We start from the raw sequence: 24,166 nt of genomic DNA, 5'->3' as shown, positions 1-24,166 counted from the left end.
ATTGATATCTCAATAATAATTACAATAGTAACAATGAAAACAATAATTTAAATTACGATACAAAAATATATATTAAGTTCATATTTTACAGAAAAGAAATATAAAAGGGCAAGATGTGAAACCAATTATATTTACAATGACCTAATTAATAAAAGGACATTATAATGAGTTTTATAAATATAAACTAAAGAATAGTTTATAAACTATATCAATTTGATAAATGATTTGACGGAATCACCCAATACAACTTTTGCTTGGGGTAAAAATTACCCCTGCCACGTGGCCAATGAGGGATTGACACGTGTCACCCTTATACATGCCTAGAGGGATCCAATCAGAGGATGCCACGTGGCATTGTACCCCCAATGGGGAAGCAGATTCCCATCTGCTATAAATAGAGGAAGCATCCTCATTTATTGGATATACACAAAGACCAACACGAATCCCGAGCAATATTAATAGCGGAATCTCTCCGAATCAGTGAGAAATACCTACTTACTTTCCGCACATTCACTTATCCGGAATCATACTAACTTGATCGTCGGAGGCGGAACTCCACCCAACCGGAGTTTTGTGGTTTTGCAGGTACAGACGTCAGGCGCGCATACTTAGTATTGTAACTCTCCCGAGGGACTCCAAAAACACCTGAAACATTTGGCGCCGTCTATGGGGAGAGTACTATTGAGATGGCATCCGACACTGTACCGAATGCAGAAGGCAGTCGGCCTACGGCTGACCATGAGGTCCATACGGACCATGACAGCGGTGACGACTATGAAGTCAACACCTACATGGCCCCAAACGGGTCATTTCGTTCCAGGCGCACCCGTTCCAAAGAAAAGAAGGAACGGGGCCAAGACAAAGCTGGACAAAGCAACCCAGGCGGCAAGCACCCTGGGCAACCCTAGGCGGCGGAGGGCACAGCCCCCGTCACCAGAGACGAACTCATGAATCTCATGACTAGTTTCAAGGGGGAAATCAAAGACATAATCAAGAAGTCAACTGGCTCAAGTAGGGGTTAGTCGGTAAAGAAGTCTTCTCCCTCCGGGAAGAAGCAACTCAAAGACCAGGTGCCTACTCCACACCCCAAACCCAAGGGGACGGATGGGCCCCTGATCGACCTCTCAAAACTTCGTTTCCCTAAATCAGGGCAAAGGAAGGCCATCCGGCATACACAGCCGAATGGGTCAAAGAAGACTTTCTCTGACGCCCGGATGTTCATCCAGGAGAAGAGAAGTCAGAGCATGTCTCAGTCGGCCTCCACGTCGACCTATCCAGACAGTTTCCAAAACACTTCCATGAAGCATTCGGAGACGCATCAAGGGAGTCAGTCACGCGGCACGTCCGCGCGTACTGCCCCTCATGTTATCCAGCAGGCTCCGTATGTGCCCCAATAGCCATACGCGCAATATGGATCCCCATTCATGCAGTCGGCTCCTTTTGGGGGTCAGGCGGCATATCAAGTCCAGCCCATGGACTGGCAGCTCCGGCTGCTAAACCTTGGGGAACAGCCTTCGGCTTTCTCCCGAGAAATAACCGAGGCAACACAGCCGACCAAGGTTAAAAATGTGTTGGTCGGTACCTACGATGGTACCACCAACCCGGAAGACCACCTAATGGCATACACCAACCTTATGTACCTACAGGGGTTGGATGATGCCGCTTGGTGCAGATGCTTTCCGGCTACATTGAAGGGCATAGCCCAACGATGGTTTGGCAACCTGCCAGCCGGGTGCATCAATAACTTCAAGACGCTTGCATACCTGTTCGCGTCCAACTTCTCCATGAACATTTCTGCCAAAAAGACAAGTCTCGACCTAGGGGCTATACAGCAGGGTGACAAGGAGGGACTTCGGTCCTATGTCAGGCGGTTTAATCTGATGAGAATTCAGATTTAGGGGCTGTTTGACGAAGTTCCATATACAGACTTCTTCAAGGGTTTGAAGGATAGGTCAACTTTTAAATTTGACCTGGTCCGCAAGAGGGTAGCTACCCTCCAGGAGGCGCTGATGGAGACTGAAGCCTATATACAGGTTACTGAACTCTGTGCTGTAAAGCACCCGCCAGAACCCAAGCGGTCCGAAAAGAGAGACAGCCGGCCAACCTAGCCGGCCAAAAAGGAAGAAAAGAAAAGAAAAGAAGTCTGGGCAGCAGGCCGCACTGGTCAGCCGTCCCAGAAGAAACAGAGAAAGTTTGAGCCGTACATCTCCAAGTACGAGTTCAACAAGGACTGCTCCTCCATTCGGCCTCATGGAGATTAAAGACCGGTTGACCCTTGAAAAACCGGCTGCAATGAAGAGCTTTGTCAAGAACAGAGACAAGAGCAAGTATTGTGAGTTCCATGAGGATGTAGGCCATGACACCAATGGTTGTTATAGCCTCGGGCGGCTATTGGACCGTCTGGCTTATGAGGGGGCTCTGAAGTCTTACCTGGTGAAATCCAAGGGCAACCCCAAATCAAGCGGTGGACAACCGTCAAAGAAGCCAACTACAAGCTCTGAAATTGATGAAGAGCACATCTTCACCATAGCAGGCAGCTTCGCAAGTGGGGGTCCTACCATTTGGGGCACCAAGGACAACAACCGGAAGCTGTCCAACCCAGAGGATGAAGGCTAGGCGTCGAAAGACACCTTCCCTGAGGTCTTCATCTCTGAGAAGGATCGGGGTATGGTCAAGAGGCCCCACGATGACCCCATTGTCATCGAATGCAAGGTTGCCGACCAATGAGTTGGCCGGATCTTAATTGATACCGGGAGCTCGTCTGACCCGATCAGCTATCAGTGCTTGACGAAGCTCAAGTACAAGCCTAGCAGCATGCACAAGGCTCCTCACCCCCTAGTCGGCTTCGGGGGAGGAGTAGTGCATCCGGTGGGAAGGATTGACCTACCCATCCGGCTAGGAAAGAAGGGGGAAGGCCGACACATGGTCGTAAAATTTTTGTTGGTTGAGGAATTGACCGCCTACAACCTTATTCTAGGTCATCCCACCCTCAACGAGTCCAAGGCAGTCATCATCCCATCTCTTATGCTGATTAAGTTTGAGAGTAATGACGGGTCAGTGGGTGCCCTAAACGGGGATCAGAAGACGGCTAGGGAGTGCTACCTCTCAGACGTTAGACCGACGGCTACGGCAGCCGGTCATAACGAGGAACCCATTGACCTCGATGACAAGGAAGTCGCACCTGCTCCCAAAGCAGCCGGCAAAAAGAGAAAGGCGGACCAATTGGTCCCCGCCAAAAAAGAAAAATAGCAATCACTGACCGAGGAATGGCCGGATGACTCCCGACCCCAGCCGGCTGGTGAGAGCATTGATGTCGTCCTGGACGACAGCCGCCCTGACAGAACCGTCAAAGTTAGGACGGTTGTTTTTGAAAAGTTAGGGGTAGACTTGCTCCAACTTCTGAGAGAGTTCAAAGGTATTATTCGCCTTTGAAGTGGAGGGGATGCCAGGCATCAGCCCGGATCTAGCCGTCCACAAGCTTGCCGTTGACCCCAAAAAGAAGTCGGTTAGGCAAAAGAAGAAGGATCATGGCAAAGAGAGGTCTCAGGCGGCAGCCGCTGAGGTCAAAAAGCTCCTGATGTTGGGTTCATTCGGCAATGTCACTTCCCGGATTGGGTAGCAAATGTTGTCCTTGTCAAGAAGCCGAATGGTACCTGGCGGATGTGTGTAGATTACACAGATCTGAACAAGGCATGTCCGAAGGATAGCTATCCGCTTCCTAAGATCGACAGCCTAGTCGACTTTACAACCTGTCATGCTTTGAAGAGCTTCATGGCACCTACTTAGGCTTCCATCATACCCCCCCTATGGAAGAAGGATCAGGAGAAGACGACCTTCGTCACTGATCAGGGGTTGTACTGCTACACGGTGATGCCGTTTGGGTTGAAGAATGCGCCTGCAACCTTCCAACGAATGATTAACACGGTTTTCATCAATCAAATCGGAAGGAATGTAGAGGCGTATATTGATGACATGATAGTCAAATCCAAGCTACAGGCGGATCACCTAGCCGACCTCCGAGAAACCTTCACCACCCTCAAGCGGCACAAGGTCATGCTTAATCCCAAGAAGTGTGTTTTTGGTGTTGAGTCTGAAATGTTTCTCGGATTTCTGATTGATCAAAGAGGTATAGAGGCTAATCCGGAAAAGGTACAGGCGGTAATTGACATGAAGACACCCCGCACTGTCAAGGAGGCCCAGAAGCTAACCGGTTTCCTGGCGGCATTAGGAAGATTCCTCAGTCGGTCAGGTGACAAGTGCCTTTACTTCTTTCAAGCAATCAGGAAGAGGTCTAGATTTGAATGGGGAGAATAGGCTGAGGCGGCATTTCAGAGGTTAAAGCAACACTTGCATTCTTTGCCAAGGCTAGAGAGCCCCCTGCCTAAGGAGGTTCTCTACATGTACCTAGCCGTCTCAGATCACTCGGCTCCCTTAGTGTTGTTCTTCTTGCTGAGAAAGACGGAAAACAGCTCCCGGTGTATTTCATCAGCCATATACTCAGAAATGTTGAGCTCCGGTACTCAATGATTGAAAAATTTGGGTTGTCTCTTTACAAAGCAGTCAAGCGGTTGAAGCCCTACTTCTTGGCTTATCCGGTGATTGTCTATACTGACCAGCCACTCAAGCACCCAATGACTACCATAGAGTCATCCGGCAAAATGATCAAGTGGGCTGTTGAAATGCAAAGCCTGGAGATAACTTTCGAACCTAGGCGGGCAGTGAAAGGTCAGGCGTTTGCCGACTTCATTGTTGATATGACTAGGCCGGCACAGCCGAAGAATACCGATGAGGTTTGGAAGTTATTCCTAGACGGAAGTTCTACCTTGAACGGTTGTGGTACAGGCGTAATTTGCAAGTCTCCGGAAGGAGACACATATGAGTATGCACTACGATTCAAGTTTCAAGCTTCAGATAACGAAGCTGAGTATGAGGCCCTGCTAGCTGGTATACGCATGTGTAAGGCGGCAGGGGCAAGAAAAGTTGACGCCTGTTCTGATTCTTAACTGATCGTTAGCCAATTCAATGGTGACTACGAGGCCGCCCATCCGGCAATGATTAAATACCTTCAGGCGGTCAAAGATGAGGCGGGGAAATTTGACGAATTCCATCTAAGTCAGGTGCCCCGGTCTGAAAACAATCAAGCGGATGCTTTGTCCAAACTGGCCTCATCCGCCACTTGTGATACGCCTAGGTCGGTCTTCTGGGAGGTCATGGAAAAAAGGAGTATTGAACATGATCCCATTGGAGTTCTTGACCGAAGCTCTACCTGGATGGACCCCATCCGGGATTATTTGGTAGACGGCGCTCTGCCGGATGCCCCTTCAGAAGCGACAACACTTAAAAAGCGAGCTCTGAGCTTCGAAATGTACAACGGGGAACTCTACAGAAAGGGTTACCTCCAGCCGTTGCTGAAGTGTGTTACCCCAGAAAGGGGAAAAGAGGTGCTAGAGGACCTTCATGCGGGCATTTGTGCATCACATATAGGCGGAAGAACTCTATCAAAGAGGGCCACGCGGCAAGGCTACTTCTTGCCCACCCTTGAGGCAGACACCATGGATTTGGTGAAGAAATGTGACAAGTGCCAGAGGTTTGGCCGGCTCATACACCGTCCGGAAACAGATCTGACGGCTATCTACAGCCCAGTTCCATTTGCAAAATGGGGCATGGACATCTTAGGTCCTTATACGCCTGCCAAGGCGGCAGAAGTTACATTCTGGTGGCTGTAGATTACTTCACCAAATGGGTCGAGGCAGAGGCAGTCAAAGGCATCAAGACAAAGGATGTCATCTCCTTCATTTGGAGGAACATCATCACCCGGTTTGGGGTTCCTATGTCTATGGTGTTTGATAACGGTCCTCAGTTTGAAACGTCTACCCTCCAGAGTTGGTTGGGAGATTAGGGGATCTCACATTGTTTCGCATCCATTGGCCGGCCCTAAGCAAATAGCCAAGTTGAAGCCTTTAACAAGCTCATCTCAGACGCCATAAAAAAGAAGATTGAAAGAGCTGACGGCCTTTGGGCGGATGAGTTACCTCACGTCCTTTGGGCCATTAGAACAACCGAAAAGGGCGCAACCGGTGAAATCCCGTTTCTCATGACATACGGCACTGAAGCTGTCCTGCCAATTGAACTTTATGAGCCAACACTTCGAGTCATGCTCTATGATGAAGAGGCTAATTGGGAGGCCATGCGTCTTGCATTGGATTCACTCCCGGAACGCAGGGGCAATGCCGCCTTGCATCATGAGATATACCGTCTGAGAATGACAAGGGCTTACAATAAAAGAGTACACAATCGACCCCTCAAAGTGGGGGACTTTGTGCTACAAAAAATGAAAGCAACCGGTAGGGAAAATGAGCAAGGAAAGCTAACTCCTAATTGGGAAGGCCCCTACCGGATTTTTGAAGAAGTGAGAGGCGGCACCTACCGCTTGGAAACGCCAGATGGCAGGCAGTTAGCCAGAACCTGGAATGTAGATAACTTGAAAAAGTACTACTTCTAAGGAGATTGTAAATATTTTTGTAAATAGAGTATATGAATGTAAAGAATACTTTTTTTCAGTTCTGTTTTTTGTATAAAGTCCCATGTGCAATGCACAACCGGGCACCTTCTAAGTCCCATGTGTAATGCACAACCGGGCACCTTCTAAGTCCCATGTGCAATGCACAACCAGGCACCTTCTAAGTCCCCTATGCAATGCACAACCGGACATTAGGTCTAAGTACCTAACTTAGCTATTTAAAAGGCCCAAGGCCAGTATATTCTAAACCGCCTGCTCTAACCATGAGCAGGCATCCGACGACGCCCATCCGGGTGAATTCGTCGAAGAGAACATCTCCCTTCCGGGTGGTACATTGTTCTATGCGTCAAAAACTCAAACGGCTTTAACCGATTAGGTTAAATTCTTGACCGTTTAAATGACCCTTTGCAAACATGATACACCTTGTTATTTCCCTAAGGCAATACAGACGGTGAATTTGATCTTATTAAGCAGCCGACTTTTGCCCAAAAGCAATACAGCCGGCCCCCGCTTCTATGCTGAAGCTCAACCCTGATTGACTTCAAGGTTATCTCAATAATGGTAACCGGCTTTTGCCCCAAGGAAATACAGCCGGGAAACTATATCATAGGTTGCAACCGATTATTGCCCCAGCGCAGTACAGACGGTGATATCGACTTTGATCAGCAGTCGGATTTTGCCTTAAAGCACCCCAGCCGGCTCAAGCCCCCCCCCCCCCCCCTCCGTGTGTAAGGTCAGACCTGGTTGACCTCAGCATCCGCCTGACTATTGCCCTAAGGCAATACAGGCGGCAACCTATACTTTGGTGCAGAACTGGCTTTTGCAAGAAAGCACTACACTCGGCTATGACGTTAGAAACAAGACCAAAACCTTGTCTTATACCTAGAAAAGGTTTAAAGAGCATACATCTGGTCCTAGGCCGGCATGCTTATGGACGGCTGCCTGCTTAGAGTTGGTAACTTTAAGCAAGAAACCATCCAGGGGCACTAAGGCAATGCATCTGGCATATTACAGTATATGCATCCGGCATTCTCCAAGAGTTTCATGCAAAAATTAAAGAATTGCAGAAATTTAAAAATTGCAAAAATCAAAAGTTGCAAAAATTGAAAAAATGAAGTGACAAAGCAAACCGACCCAGTCGGCATATGTATATATAAAATTAAATTTGTTCAAATGTTAGCCGGACCCTTGTCCGGAGAAAGTGACATGAAATACACGGCACGTAGGCCGGAAAAGTTGAATAATATAAAAGCTTAAGCCTGAGCTGGGTCCTTGGAGGCGGCCTTTGAGGCGGGAAGGGGGGCGATCTCTCTTTGCGCTTCAGTTTGGGGCTCATCCCCACCGTTTGAGCCGATCTACGCCTGCATGGCTTTGATCTACTTCTACACCAACTCCTCATAAGGCTCCGGAGCCGGCTGGTTCGACTCTTGGGCCTCAATGGCAAGATAAGCGTACTTGTAAGCAAGCTCCCAGACGGCATATTCCGTGTCCGGATGTACCAGGGACCAAGCCATATGCATACGGTTGGCGCAATCTTGCTCATTCTCCTCAATGAGCCGGCTCTGTTCTACTTCCAGGGTGGTTTGGAAGTTTTGACTGGCTGAAGCCGCCTCCTTCTTCAGGCGGACGTTTTCAGTCAGCAGCGAAGAATTCTCTTTCCTGGTTAGTTACAGGAGTTTGAGCGAATTCGACGCCTTCTTCACCTCCGCTTCAGCATTTTCCTTCTCCGCCTGGAGGTTGTGAATCTTGGTATGGGCTTCATTGAAGGATTTCTGAAGAGTTTTAATGGAGTCCACCTATTGCATGATTATTCCTTTAGTTTTTAATTAATGCATAATCATGGAATATTGGGCAACGTTATGAGCATTGGACGCATCTCGTTTAGCCCGTCTTTCCTCCTGTTGCTTGCGGGCGTAAGCCTTCTTGAGCCCCTCCACGCGAAGCATTGACTGCAAAGACCCAAACGGTGTTAGAAGAGTCAAACGGTACAATATCATGGAAATATTCAGTTGAAGGAATTCATACCTCATCCAGGTTGACCATGACCCGGACAGCATTGAAGGTATTAATCCCTGGGATCGCCTCCTTCTCCTCTCTAGAGACAGCCTTCAGCATGGCCCGGGCGTACTGCTATACATCCGGCCAGTGAGGCGAGAGATCCGCACCAGAAAGAGATGGTGAGAAAGCAACATACTTCCCTCCTACGGACTGTCGGCTGCCAGAAGAGTCTTCTGGCTGGAGCTGGGAGTGCGACTTGACCCGCATGGGCTTGCCAAGCAAAGAGGGGTTGAAGGGATCTATTGTACATTGTGATATAGGGTGAGGGTCATGACTGCCCTTAGTCGGTACTGAGGCGCCGGATGCCCTAGGCGGCGTCGCCCCCTTAGATGCCTCTGGGACATCTGGCTGCCTGTAGGAAAGATCGAACCCCAGGCCTGTGTTTTTTATAGTTTTCCCCCCAACCGTCAGCCGACTGGGAACTGTCTAGGAGGAGGTCTTCCTCGCCTTATTTTGAGTAGCCGGCGCCTCCCCCAATCGGGGTCTGATTAGCTTTGTAATGGAGCGGGGCGCCTTGCCCCCATCCTAAAATAACAAACACACAAAAAGTCAGCCGGCAAGAAGTCAAGTGGAAGTTAAACAAGAGAAGGGAGGAAAGTAGGAGTATACCTTATCTTTTGCCGCTTGGGCGGCTAGTTTCTTTTCCGCATTTTCTTTGCGGATATCTTTTGCAGACTTAGCCGGCGTTTTGTCTGCTGGCAACATGGCTAAGGCTCGCACTGCAAAAAACAACCCATCCGGTTAGAAGAAAGTTAAGAAAGCATAAAGTATGTAAAAACGGCAAAACAGGATCAAGCAATAGCGCGACCTACGTTTCTTAAACTGAGTAATAAGCTTACAGGCGGATAAGAACGCCTTATCACGAAGGAATTCGTGCTTTGGTACCCAATTCTTGGGCACACTTATTAGTTCTCCATTAGAGAGGGCGGTTGTGGTTAATTCAAAAAAACCCCGCCTCAATTATTCTCTCGTAGTCCCCATCCGGGATTCGAGGTTTTTTACATTTGTGGCCCAGAAGGTCTGGCTTCCGTTTGTATGTCCTCTACTCCCGGTTTTCCTCCTTGGAGGGAGCAGAAACCAGGTAGAACCGGTTCTTCCAGTCTGATCACTTGGACGGTTTGTCTAGGGTCATCAGGTACTGGGGATAGGTGGTCAGTGTATACCAGGCTCTCCACCCGCCTGGGCTTCTACTTAAATAGTGCATATGGGAAAAGGCCTCCCAGTCGGGGTTGATGTTCTGCATCTCGCAGGCGGAGATATAACCCAAGATGTTAACCTAGGAATTAAGGGTTAACTGCCAAATGCCCAGACCATACCCTCAAAGGATGACCTTGATGGTGTTGTGTAAAGGGAAGCGGAGACCGGCTAGAAATGTTGCCTCGTAGCAGCCGAAGTATCCGTTTGCATTCAGCTGATTATCTTCCCAAACTATGGTGCCCATCTCAGGCGGCAAGATGATTTTCCAATCTGCTCCAAGAGGACGCATTTTGACGAAGTCCCCTAAGTTTCTGGCCATGCTGGCCCTATCTTTGGCAGAGACGACGATAAGGAAGGGATCGCCCTTATTATTCCATGTGGGCCTCTCCTCCTCCTCGCTATCTACATCCGGCGTAAGGAGGTTGCTGCTGCTGCTGCTTTGCTCTGAGCCGGACGAAGAGGCGGTCTCTCCATTGCTTTTGCCTTCTGAGGGGTTTTCCTTCTCAACCCTAGATGGAGAGGCGGCATCTTCACCGCCTTCCTTATCAAACCCCAGTATCCCATCGCTGGGGGTGCTGGGGGTACCATGCGGGGATCCCCTTGTCATCTCAGCCTGATTAGAGTCAGGCGGCAATCCTTCAGAGGTTTCTCCTCTATATCCTGGATCAACGGTTGTCTTCCTAGTTCGAGCCATTGCGCCCTGCACATAGACAGAGACAGTCGGTGTTGGAGATGAACAAGGAGAGTCCCAGTACCCATAGGCGGCACCCCCAGTCCTAGACTCAGCCGTACCAGGAGACCGGCTGACCTTTAAATCGTGGTGTGTCGTGTGTGTGTTGGGTGAACCCATTATTCTAACAATATATATAGCCAGGAAAATTTAAAAAAGAAGCAAAGAACAGAGGCGTTACCTTGAAGTTGGAAGAAGAGGATGGTGAAAGAAGTTGGTAATTGTTGACCAAAGATACCCCAGACGGTATCACTTTGAACAGACTGCAAGTTGGCAAAAGAAAGCAAGATTAATTACCAATGTTGCTCAAAGATACCACAGGCGGAAGAAACCGGTTGTGGCAGTACTGATTGTACAGAATAAGTGGTCTGGAGTTCTTACGAAAAGTTTCCCAAAGACCCCCCAGGCGGTGCAATACCGGCTGAGGATTATTATAAGCAACTTATGAAGAAAATTGTACGGAACTACCACAGGCTGACTCAAAAATACCCCAGACGGTATGAGACCGGCTGAGGTGTCAGTAAAGCAGTTTAGAAAGAAATTGCTCACATATACCCCAGACGGTGTGAGACCGGCTAAGGTGCAGCAAAACAATTCAAAAGAAAATTTTTATTGAAGATACCCCAGACGGCATAAACCGGCTATGGGTCTATTGAATGCAATTCACCATGAAGTTAATTGAAGATACCCCAGACGGCATAAACTGGCTGAGGGCCTATTTAATGCAATTCACAATGAGATTGCTTGAAGATACCCTAGACGGTATAAACCGACTGAGGGTCTATTGGCTGTAATTCACAATGAAAATGCTTGAAGATACCCCTGACGGCATAAACCGGCTGAGGGTCTATTGGATGCAATTCATCATGAAATTGCTTAGAGAAGCTCCAGACGGCATAAGACCGGCTGCAGTTTTATCAGAAATCCAGATGAAGAAACTGACAAGGTCAGAATGATACCTTAGTGAGGCGGGCAAAAGACACCACTCAACCGGTACCGGATGTATTGGAATTGAAGGTTGTTTGCAAGAAAGAGCAGTCGGGATCAGAAACTCTCTCTCAAGGAATTTTCTCTCTAAATATTGGCAAAGTGAGGAGTGAGAGGAGGGAGGTTCCTATTTATAGGAAATCTCATAAGGCGAACCGTCACCTTCCCTCCCCTCCAACAGTTTCAAAAATTCAAAAAAATGGAGGGAAGGAGGCGAACCGTTGCCTTCCTGCATGGTGACAAGTATCACAGGTGCCACATGACAAGCCACGTCACACCTGTGAGGGGGAAAATTACCCCTGCCACGTGGCACAATGAGGGACCGACACGTGTCACCCTCATATAGGCCCAGAGGGATCCAATCAGAGGATGCCACGTGGCATTGTACCCCCAATGGGGGAGCAGATTCTCATTTGCTATAAATAGAGGAAGCATCCTCTTTTATTGGATATACACAATGACCAACACGAATCTCGAGCAATATTAATAGCGGAATCTCTCTAAATCAGTGAGAAATACCTACTTACTTTCCGCACATTCACTTATCCGGAATCATACTAACTTGATCGTCGGAGGCAAAACTCCACCTAACCAGAGTTTCGTGGTTTTGCAGGTACATACGTCAGGCGCGCATACTCAGTATTGTAACTCTCCCGAGGGACTCCAAAAACACCCGAAACAACTTTATTTATCGAAATTGAGATTTAAATTAGAAATTAGGTTTAATAGGTCAAAATGCACATAAAATAATGGTTCGAAAATACGGGGTGTTACAGCTCCCTCTCCATTTTCTACAAATAAACAGGTCAAAACAAAAATCAAACAAAAACCCTCAAAATATTGAAAAAATACAAACCAAAAAAAATCATAATTTACACGAAAACAACAAACAATAAAAATAGACAAAAAAATAAAAAAAAAATTATAAAAAGGGAGAGAGACCTGGCGTTCCTCTTTGGCACGCTCCTCTACGCTAAGAACGCGGCCATCGCTGGAGAAGCGATCGATAAGAGAAGAGCTACAAGAAGTGATGCGTTGAAGTGATGAGCGAGAAACAACAGTTGCTGCGGATCTCATTGCCATGATCGATGGTAGATTTTCAGACTATTTTTTTTTAAGGCTTCGAGCGAGAGCGACGACGACGACTAAAAAAGTAAAACGGCTTCGAAAACCTACCTGAATCTTTTTTTGTTGGACTTACCCCATGGTTTTATGGTGTTTGTGGATATATGACACGGGTTATTCTAGATTTTTACCCTATAGTGCAAGTAATGGACACGAGTCGTTGTAGGTCATTCCGATTTTAGAAGATTTCGGGATCGACTCTCACCCCTGCCCTTATGGCTCTCTAAACACAAAAAAAATATGGGCACGAGTCATATGACTCATGCCTACATAGCTAAATACTTTTCTGTTTTTTTTTAATACAACACTTTAACTTTTACATTATTTTTATATTCTAGTTTGACTAGTTTTGATGATTTTATTATTAAGGAAAAATGTAGTCAAGTAGGATCTTGTTAAATTTATCTCGAATTGTACTTTTTTAAAATCAAATTGTTATAATTTTTACAAATTAGTAATAAAATATATTAATAATTAAAATAATGCACTATTAATCGTTTAATAAGAAGTGTAGTATTTAAAAAAAAAATAGAAAAGGTATATAGAAGGGACTAAACTTTTCAGAAAAAATGTGGTAAACAATGAGCAAATAAGGGATTGTTAGACCCTTTTTTTTTATTGACTCTAAGGGCACAAGTCTAACCTACAATAGATTCTAGGTTCAGTAAGGCTTAATTTAATGGGCTACGAAGTCAAACAAAGCCAAAATAAGTCAATCAACCCAAAGAAAGAAGGAAGCCAGGCAATATAATCAAGCTAGAAGTGATCATGGGCCGGACTTTACCCAAAAACAATAGTAGACTGAGAAGCCTGAAACTCAAACTGTCTACAGGTTCTCGAACTAGCTTTGTTCGGATGTAGTTGTCATATTATTAGTTTAATTACACCATCAACATGACAATTTAATTACTAAGAGCAAATTCTTTTCACAGCAATCAGTCCAATCACAGGGACTCACAGCATTGTAGTGCCATAACCAAACAAAGATGACAACTTGCCTGAACTCATCAAACAAGATTGTACAGTACATAACAGTCTCAGGTTCTCAACTAAGTAAGATTGCACATAACAGAATCTCAAACCAGGGACAACAACTGATACAACAAGTTCATGAACGATATTGTACCCAATGTCTAGGCAAGCTATACAGGACATACAGATTCACTTGAGTACAATATACATTTATTTCCCAGGAAGCGATCAAAGAAACTGCAAGACTCCGAATCTGCTTTAGTTTTAGTGAGAATCTCCCTCAGTTTTCTGCAAGAAAATGAGAATAATAAGTACAATAATATAAACATTGTGGTTGAACAAGCAAAGGATATAAAAGACAGATGCTCCATTGAAAACTAAAGAAGATTATTGTGGCAATATCAGCACATATCTTTCATCAAGGATGCACAGCATTTACATTTTTCCTTTTTTTTTTGGGAAATCAAATTATCTGTCCTTTTAATACCCTTCTCTAGCATGCAACCTTTTAACTATCTACAAGACTATAATAGAAGAAGTCACTAAGAAAAAGAGTATGAGATGGGGAATATCTATTTTAATTTAATACGAGTATCAATTACAGTATTATAGAGCCTTGTAAGTTTTCATAGGTAGTTTGTTTGTATACAATTTCCTCGGAAGAACTCTTCCGTCCATACTTCCAAGCCTAGATATAATAAGACAAATTTCCAACAGCTCACACTTTTCACTGGGAACCAAACAACCTCAAGTTTCCTCGGTTCTTCATATTTTAACTTCCCAATAGCAGATAAGCACCAATTCTCTTTGACAAGCATCCTGGTCCCAATGCTTTTGGGGGAAGAACAGAGGCTTTGGTTGAGGAAAAGATCATTATTCAAATTTTGAGATCCGTTACCATAGATAAAAAGCAAATCAGAACTTATATGGCTACTTCACTTTTGTATCAATCACATAGGGTCAGTTACAAGAATAGGCCAATATTTGCACTTTTTGGCTTTTGCTATACTAGAATAGGCCAGAATCTCAGGTTTCATCATTCATGTAATGTTAACGATGCCAAAGAGAGCTGTTCAAATCTTATAATCCATATATTTGATAATAATCTCAACTTTCAACAAAACATTTTTTTTAACCTCAATATCCCTCCCCCTCCTCACAATTGCAACAAAAAGAAAAAAATAAGGCCCCAAAAATAAACAATATAAAAAAATGAAAGCGAAATCATTTGTGTTTTTGAACAGGCATATTGTTGCCAAAATAGTAGAAACCAGATATATGTTATGTAACACCACAATTGTTTCTTCCTTAAGTTTACTATTTTTAACAGACTACGCATATAAAAACATGTAACAAAGATGCAGAAAGCAACAAAGATTTAACTTCACAAGTCAAGTTGTTTCTTCCTTACGTTTATTATTTCTAACAGACTACGCATATAAAAACATGTAAGACAGATGCAGAAAGCAACAAAGATTTAACTTCACAAGCCATGTCCACCACAAATGACACAATCATAAACTTAAAGATGTACCCCTACGGCCCCACCTATATAACTCCGACTCTTTATTTCAATTCAAATACTCCTATTGAATACTCCAGAAACAATACAAGTATGACACTTAGACATTCCATTATAGACCCATACCATTCAAAGTTTCTCAAATAATGCCTCGACAAAACTTGAGTAAAGTATTTATGTTTGACACACTTCATAGTTCTTACCGAAATACCGAGTGAGAGTACATAATCCACCAACAACAAATATTAGCAAATTTATTTATTGGGACTTATGCAGAGAAGTATATCATGATGATAGAAATAAACTTAAGGTGGGGGTAAATTTACGAATATCATGATCGAAATTACAAAACATAAACTTCGTTCAAAAATTGGAGTAAATCAATATCAATCAATACCAAAACTAAACTATATACTTGGTCGGTCTAACTTAAGTCGTCACATTACTGGTTCAACACGACAACTAAATTGAATAGAACAACGATATCAGGTAAATACCTTCTCAGCACCCTCCTTTTCTTTCTCAGCCTTCTCTTTCTCTTGCTTCTTTTTCAGTTTCTCCAACCTCTCCCTCTCCATTTTCTACAAATAAACAGGTCAAAACAAAAATCAAACACAAACCCTCAAAATAGTGAAAAAATCCAAACAAGAAAACAGTAAACAATAAAATAGACAAAAAAAAAAAAAGTAGAGACCTGGATGTAGACGGTCTCTTTAGCACGCTCCTCTTCGCTGAGAACGCGGCCATCGCTGGAGAAGCGAGCGAAAAGGGAAGACCTACGAGCAGCTCCGTCCATGATGCGATGAAGTGATGAGCGAGAAGCACCGGTTGCTGCGGATCTCATTGCCATGATCGATGCTAGATTTTCACTCTTTTTCTCAAGGTTTCTAGCGACGACGACGATGACTAAAACGGCTATTAGGCTTCTTCGAGGACCTACCTGATTTTTTTTGTTGGGCCTACTCTATGGTCTTATGGTGTTTGTGGATATATGACACGGGTCATTTTAGATTTTTACTGTATAGTGTTAGTAATGGGCACGGGTCGTGCCTACAGAGTTAAATACTTTATCCGTTTTTAAAATGCAATATTTTAAATTTTACATTATTTTATATTTTATTTTTTGACAAGAGGACCTACAAAAACAAAAGCATCAATAAAAAGAAAACTAGAAAGACCAAAACAGAAATCTACGACGACGAGCTTCCGCAACCAACCAATGAGTTGGAGACCCAATTCCGAGGAACCTTCCTGATATGACAAGCTGAAAAAGGTAAAAGAGCAGTACGAATATCCCGCAAAAGCGTAGCGCACGAGATATCATCCGAGCTAGTGCGGCAGAAAAGGCAAACAAGAGTAGTGATGTCTGTGTAAATAAGAAGACGGAGGTACCCCCGACGACTTACAGCCTGAAGAGCCAATAAACACGCCTGATGTTCCGCTTGAAGAGAAGACGAAGACCGACAAGCTCTTGAACCACCCCTTAAAACCTTTGAGGACTTAATGCCCCGGAAAATCCAGCCTATCCATGCAGTGTTATCTTCAGAATTAGTAGTGCCACACAAGCACCTAGAGACAGGAACCAAGTAAGAAAATTGAGGTTGATGCGGAACAAAATGTCGGTCAACAAATACCCCAGCTTTCTCGCAACGCATCACCCAATCCTCCGAAATGTGGAAAATCGAAGCTGGAGAGTGAAGAGCCTGAGTGAAAGTGATTTGATTTCGAGCCAACCAAATAGCCCAAAGAATGCAAACCAAAGAAGTTAAACCTTTCCAATTCTTAGACCTTCTAAAACCCAAAATCAACTCCATAAACCAAACCTCAAACGGCGGAAAACCCAAAGTACTACCAACCGAGCCTAAGGGTCGAGAAACCAAGAAGGTACTAACGAAAGCACAGTCCCGAAAAGATGAGACGGCGTTTCTAGTTCCTTATGACAGAACACAAATGTTGGATTAATAGGTAAACCACGCTGATAGAGACAATCCGAAAGTGGCAAAGCATTGCAAATCATCTTCTAACAAAAAACCTTCAGCTTCGGAAGAAGTGGTAAACCCTAGAAAAACTTCCACCATGAATCAAAAACTTGCCCATTGATACTCGAAGCCGCTACTTGACGGGTTAACATAGCGTAGGCAGACTTGGTTGAAAACTAGCCATCCTGAGTAAACTCTCAGTACATAAAGTCATCCATCAGCTTTAGAGGGCGTTCTGCTGAAAGAATCCGGAATGTCGTCTTGTTATCAAAGAACCGGTGAACCAATGTTATATTTTAATTAGTTTGACTAGTTTTGATGATTTTATTATTAAAGAAAAATTTAGTCTGGTAGTTATGTTAAATTCATCTCGATTTATATTTTATTAATATCAATTATATTTTTACATATTAGTATTAGAATATATTTCCTCCGTTCTTTTTAGTTACAACACTTTTATTTTCACGGTCTTATAGGCAATTTTTGAAGATGAGAGAGATATAGAGAAAAATAAGAGGGGCCCATGTGGGTAGGAGAGAGATAAAGAGAAAGAAATGTCAAAAATAGAAAGTGTTGCAACTAATTAACAATTTCCAAAATAGAAAAGTGTTGCAACTAAAAAGAAACGGAAGAAGTATATTAATAATTAAAATAATGCACTATTAAACGTGTAATGAGAAGTGTAGCATTTGAAAGAAAATAGAAGTGGTATATAGAAGGAACAAAAATTTAGGGAAAGTGGTAAAAAATGAGCAAATAAGGGATTGTTATACCCTTTTTTTATTGACTTTAAGGGTACAAACTTAACCTACAATAGATTCTAGGTTCAGTAATGCTTAATTCAATGGGCTACGAAGTCAAACAAAGTCCAATAATAAGTCAATCAACCCAGAGAAAGAAGGAAGCTATATTCGTCCGTTTTTTTTTTTTCCAATTATATGAACATGAAGGTAACCTCTCCTTCAATTTGTCTAATTGTAGACCTGACTTTATCCTTTAATTAATGAGTTCATTTGCATTTTTTTTCATATGTTTATCTACTGATTTCTTTAAGCAATCTAAATAGTTTAATTTCCTTATAAAAAACTTCCTTATTATTTGTTTTTGTTACGTTAGCAAGGTAATTAGTCTTTTGAAACCGGTAACTTGAGAGGCAGCCCCCTAATACTCTAGAATAAGATAGAGTATTTAACTTGTTGGCAAAAAACAATATTTTCTTCAACACCTTCAAAAAGGTTAGAGGTTCAATCTCGCTAGAGGCATTTTAAGGCTGGAGTTCTCTTAGGCCCTGTTCTTTTGGACTGAAATTTGCTAACTAAAATTCACTGCGCTGAACTGAACCGAAATAAATTTGTTGAACTAAACTGAAATTAAATATTAAATGTCACAATAATAACAATAATTGGCGATTGGCAGTGGCGTCTTGCCACCTTACCTTTTGCTTTTATAGGGCTTGGTGTTTATTCCGCGAGTGATGTTTGGCATTATGCTTTTCTCGCTTCTCGTTTGCTGGCTTACAGACTCATCTTCTACTATTTCGGGGTTTTTGGAGTCCCTCGGGAGAGTTACAATTCCAATAATGCGCGTCGACCATCTATACCTGCAAAACCAAGGAAACTCCAGTTGGGTGGAGTTCCGCCTCCGACTATCAAGTTAGAACGTTTCCGGATGTATTAAGGTGCGGAATGTAAAGGTTTTTCTCTCTGATTCAGAGAGAATTCTGCAATTAATATTGCCCGGTTTTTGTGTTTGTATTTATCAATGTCTAATAAATGAGGATTTTCCTCTATTTATAGTGGAAGGGGATCAGTTCCCCTTTTAGGGTTAAGGTGCCACGTGTCAGTAGAGGATTGGATCCCTTTGGGCCTCTCTCAGGCTGACACGTGTCAGCATACCATTGGGCCACGTGGACAGGGTATTTTTACCCCAAATATTTTCCCCTCACAGGTGTGACGTGGCTTGCCATGTGGCACCTGTGACAGGTGTCACATTCTGGGAAGGTGACGGTTCGTCTCCTTCCCTCTTTTTTTTTTTTTGAATTCGAATTTCGATTTTGAATGGGAAGTGACGGTTCGCCTTCTAGGGTTCTCTATAAGTAGAGACCCCCTTCCTCTCATTTTCGCACTTTGCAAATTTTTAGTTTTTCAGAGAATTTTGAGAGAACGCTCTGATACCGGCTGCTGTTGCACTCACAACCATCTTCTTTCTTCACTCATCCGGCTTCAGTCTGAGTGTTCTTTGCTCAAAACTCTCAAATACCACCTGACCATAGTCAAGTTTCTTCCCTTTGCTCTCAGGCATCTTCAAGCCACTTTGTTCAAAACCGCCTGAGTACTTTTTTCCCTAGCTTTCAATACACCCACAGCCGGTCACTACTGTCTGGGGTATCTTCAAGCCACATGTTAGAGAAATGGTTGGGTTGCTTCAACAATTCAGTTGCTCTTTGAAGAGGGTACATCAGGGCTACCGACTGGGGTATTACCAAGCAACAAATCAAATTTCCGGTTGCTGACTTCAAGGAGTCAATCGTCTTCAGATTTTACAACTTCAAGGTATCGTCTCTTCCCCTTGCAACTTTTTTGCGCTTTTTCCGGTTGTATAGCTTGTTAAAGAATAATGGACTCACCCAACACACACACGGCACGGCCTAGGACAGTTGTCAGCCGGTCACCGGACACGGCTGAGTCTAGGACTGGGGATGCCGTCTGGGGGTGTTTGGACCACCCTTACTCTTCTGCGAGTCCGACCATCTTTGTTCATGTGCAGGACAGAATGGTTCGGACGAGACGGGCGGCTGTAGACCCCGAATACCAGTCAGACGGCTCAGCCGAAGGTCTAGATGAGGATGTACCTTATGACCAGCCGGGCGTACCTAGCACGCCCGGAGGTGAGATCTTTGAGGAATCCGAGAGTATAGACGGCGAAGAGACCGTCCAACAATCAGACTCTACTAAGTCAACCATGGAACCGGATGCCCCTCAAGAGGATGAGGAGGCATATAAGTGGCCCTCTATCAACAATCCAACATAGGCGCATATGATCGCCCAGGATGTGGTCACTTTGAATGCCACCCTTCCGACATATTTGGAAAAGCGCCCGGTTGGTAAGGGATGGGAGATTGTTGTGCCGCCTGTAGAGGCATCCGTCGTTTGGGATGACGACCTTGACCACGCCAATGACTACTTTGGCTCTATGAGGTGGCATTCAAAGCTGGCCTCCGGTTCCCCCTCCACAACACAATAAAAGCCATTCTAAGGGGTTACGACCTTGGCGTTTGGCAGCTAACACCCAACTCTTGGGTGAATATACTAGGATACATCGCTGCCTACGAGATGCAGGACATAACGTCTAGCTGGGAGGCGTTTGCACATATGCACTACCTCAGTCGTGCCCTTGGTGGCTGGAATGCGTGGTATACATTGACCACCCATCCGGAATATATGATGACGCTTGATAAGCCGTCTAAGTGGAGTAGGTGGAAGAGCAAGTTTTATATGGTTTCTTCCCCCTCGCTACAACTAAACCATCGGCTGCGTCGCTATAACACCCACCTGGCTCTCTTTGGAAAGAAGTGTGCCCTTCCCAAAGTACCGGAGAAGGATTGGGATCAAATAATGGAGCCGGGTCTCTTCAAAAAGACTTTTTTACCTCTGGATGATGGGGCAAAAGTCATTGTCCCCAAACACTAGGTCCCTCATCCAGACTGGCTTAAGGACAAGGCGTTCCTTTCTCCCTCTGGCCTTAACACATTTTGGAGCAGACGTATGTTGATTGTTAACCGGCGCTTTATGTCTTCTGTATCATACTTGAATGGATATTAACCCTTTGATTTTTCTTCCTTGTAGAGAAAGGATTAGAAATGGTGCCTCTTGAAAAGACACCGGCTAAGTCTGTTGCTGAGATCCAGAAGGATCGATTAGAGAAAAAGAGGGCCCAACTAGCGGCCAAAGATGATGGGGTAAGCGCCGGCTGAGCTCTTTTACCGTTTGCATGGTTTGTAGTTAATCTTTGATAGTAATCGATTGTGTTGTTTTCTTTTGCAGACGGGGAGCAAGAATGTTCCTCGTTCCATTAGGCAAATTGATAGGCGTGTTGCGTACCTAACAAAAATAAACCTAACGAGACCACTACTATGTAGACAGGCAAGTAAGGATCGAATCCCAAGAGACTAAGGTTCACCGAATTAATTTGACTCAAATAATCACTAAGCAACTATCAAATCAATGGTGAATGGTACTAGAAACTAATGTATGAAGAACTAAACTAATCTAAAGAATATAATGAATCAATAAACTAAAACATCCAAGATCAAGTATCACCACAATTACGATCAATGCAATTATCTATCTACCCCTAGCATACAAATCCAATTAACATGAGGAAAAAGCAAATCCTAATCAATACCAAGGACCTCTCTTGAATATCAATGGCTTCTCTAACCACAATCAAGCCTATTCTCATGGAATCATGCAAATTAGAGACATTAAACACTGTACTTCGCTTCCCAATTATCAATTCAACTACTCTCGTGATGAATCTCAAACCCTAAATTGATTTACTCAAATCCGTTAAAACCCAACTCTCGTTGTGATTAAAAATATAGAATAATAACAATACTAATTATCTCTAATCTAGTATGGGCATAATCACAATCAAATTAGCATAAATAATTGCAATTTTCACTAGAGAATTTAAAGAATTAATTCATGAATCAATCACAATTGGGCTACCCTAGATCTTGGAATATAAAAACTACTCACACATATTAGAAAACCTTAAAACAATAATCAATAGAGAAAACATAATTAAAAACAATAATAATTGAAAGGGAAGAGAAATAGATGAATACCAATGATGCTTTAATTGAAATAACTCAAATTGTTGATGAACAATAATCGAATCTAATGAAGTAATTAAAATGCTTGAAAGAAAGTAACTAGGGTTCTAGAGAGAGAAATAAAGCTTAAGGAATTAACTAATTGTTTTCTAATGATGATTACAAGGGGTATTTATACCCTTAATGAAATAAAATCTCAAAAATAAGAAAAGCGACTTGCGCATAACCCTGCCCGGTCTGACCGGGCGAGCACCGCCCGATCGGGCAGGTGGAACTTCAATGCTACACTGCTTCCGTCGTGACCTTCTCCTTGGAGCCCGATCCAACTGGGCAATGGCTGCCCGATCGGGCGCGAGGCACACTCTTCAAATGCTGCCTGCTCTGCTTCGTATCTTCGTAGCTGCTTCAACCACCACGCGCCCGGTCCAACCGGGCACACATAGCCCAATTGGGAACGTGGGATAAATGGCTTAGCTTGCTTTAATTCTTCGTAATTAGCAGCTCACAGCAACCCTTCTATGCCCGGTGCAACCGGGCAAGCATGGCCCAACCGGGCACAACAGGGTTAAATGCTTTATAACTCGTTCTTAGCTTGGCTCTCCATCCTTGCTTCACTAACATCTCCATATACAATAGAAACGTGTCCGAATCATCCAAGAGACTCCAAATTCCTGTAAAACTTACAAAAACACATCGAACACACTAGAGAAGAGATTGTTAGCGAGAAACAGCTCTAAAGAGCCTAAAACCAAGCAAGAATATGATGTAAAGTCGGGATAAATCAATGTTTAAAACGTGTACATCAAAAATGCTGAAGAGGCCGGGAGGGGAGCCTTTCCATCCTGCTTCTAAAAGCCAGAGGGTTCTGGCTGCCCCTGTCTCTACCGGAAGTCCACCTGCTCTTGAGAGGCCTACCTGAGCAGGCAAAAGCCTGAAGGATCTAGGCTTGAGCTCAGGGTCGGTTGAGGTCAGAACCAGGGAGCCCAAAGTTCCATCAAGCCGAATGCTTGCTGTAGCATCCGGCTCCAATGCGGCTTGGGGTGGTGTGACCCCTCAGCCTGAAAATCAAGGTACCTGCTCTCACCTTTGATCCCCCCTGGACGCTTGGACCTGTGCGAGTCAAGTCCCAAGCTACCCAGTCAGGGGATTTTTTAGGCAGCCGGTAGAATATAGGCGCTGCATATGTTCAGTACTTAACCGATAAATCTATTGATGCAGATGCCTCTTCTTGTTGGCCGGATCTCCAAAACTACACCAAGAGAATACCAAGGACCTTTACCCGGTCCGAGAAGGAGGCGGTACCGGGTATAAACCAGGTCAACATAGACCGCATCAACTCACTGCTGGCTGAGGTAATTCACCGGTTGGGGTGTTTTGGTGCCATTTTATTCATTGCCAGTTGTAGCTTAATTGGAAACTAACTCCCTTTCCGGATGGCTTTGCAGGTGATGTTGAGGGTAGATGGGATGAAAGTCCCCTTGCGGAAAAAGCAACAGGAGGTAAGGGATGCCCAGAGACGGGCAGCCGAACTCATTGATGTTACCCAATATAACTCCCTTATGTATGAAATCTAAACTAAAAGTCAGGAGATGAAACAGGAGAAGCTAATCAAGGAGCTCACGGCTGCTGCTGATACAGCTAACAAGAAAGCAACCGACTTTGAACTCCAAGTCAAAAACCTCCAGGCTGACGTCAAAGCCTTGGGAGATGCTGACAAGGAGAACACGGAGCTGCGGGCAGAGGTCAACCGGCTGAAGAATGAGTTAGCCCAGACCCAGGCGGACCATAAAGAAAAGCTGGCGACTAAGCAGGACCGACTGGTTACCAAGAACGAGCGCGACTGTGAAGAGCGCATGAAGATGGCTTGGTCTATGATCCATCCAGACACCGACTATGCCTTCTTTTACCTACGGTACAAATACGCCACTGAGGTGTTTGATGCCCAAGTTCTTGGAATCGAGAAATCGGCGCCCTTTGAAGAGTGGGCCGGCATTCCCGATCAAATGTCGGGCAGGGTTGGCGAAGCCTAAGCCTAGCAAACTCAAGAGGCTCCTCCTTCCGGCCAGGACCAGCCGTCACAGCAACAGCAACAGCAGCAGCAACAACTTTATTTGTTCCTTTCTTTATTTCTACTTCCGGCTTGCGAGCTGTGTATTTTAAGATGTATCTCCTTCCCAGGACATAGGTCCGGTTGAAAATCTTTTATTTTTAATATATTTGCTGACTGATTCGGTTTTGC

At 44.3% G+C, this 24,166-nt stretch overlaps 1 protein-coding gene across 1 annotated transcript; it reads right to left on the bottom strand.

Moving 5' to 3' along the window:
• Positions 1-13,518: 13,518 nt before the first annotated feature.
• On the bottom strand, positions 13,519-16,108 carry LOC110697486. The gene is made up of 3 exons (XM_021874858.1): positions 15,806-16,108; positions 15,609-15,692; positions 13,519-13,877 (listed from the first exon to the last, which is right to left on the bottom strand). The coding sequence occupies exons 1-3, from the start codon at positions 15,959-15,961 to the stop codon at positions 13,854-13,856; spliced, it is 264 nt and encodes an 87-aa protein (XP_021730550.1). The 5' UTR covers positions 15,962-16,108; the 3' UTR covers positions 13,519-13,853.
• Between the last annotated feature and the right edge of the window lie 8,058 nt (positions 16,109-24,166).

This window comes from Chenopodium quinoa, unplaced genomic scaffold (genome assembly GCF_001683475.1).
Source record: "Chenopodium quinoa cultivar QQ74 unplaced genomic scaffold, ASM168347v1, whole genome shotgun sequence".
Taxonomy (NCBI): Eukaryota; Viridiplantae; Streptophyta; class Magnoliopsida; order Caryophyllales; family Amaranthaceae; genus Chenopodium; species Chenopodium quinoa.
Note: the sequence above shows the minus strand (reverse complement) of the source record. Positions and strands in the feature narration are given on the sequence as shown.

What these genes read in the sequence shown, in the direction of transcription:
- LOC110697486 (XM_021874858.1), bottom strand. Translation starts at nt 15,961, where the DNA reads ATGGCAATGAGATCCGCAGCAACCGGTGCTTCTCGCTCATCACTTCAT. An exon ending in AAGAGACCGTCTACATCCAG is followed by an intron (nt 15,693 to 15,805) that starts GTCTCTACTTTT and finishes GTTTATTTGTAG; the next exon opens with AAAATGGAGAGGGAGAGGTT. An exon ending in AAAAGGAGGGTGCTGAGAAG is followed by an intron (nt 13,878 to 15,608) that starts GTATTTACCTGA and finishes ATTTTCTTGCAG; the next exon opens with AAAACTGAGGGAGATTCTCA.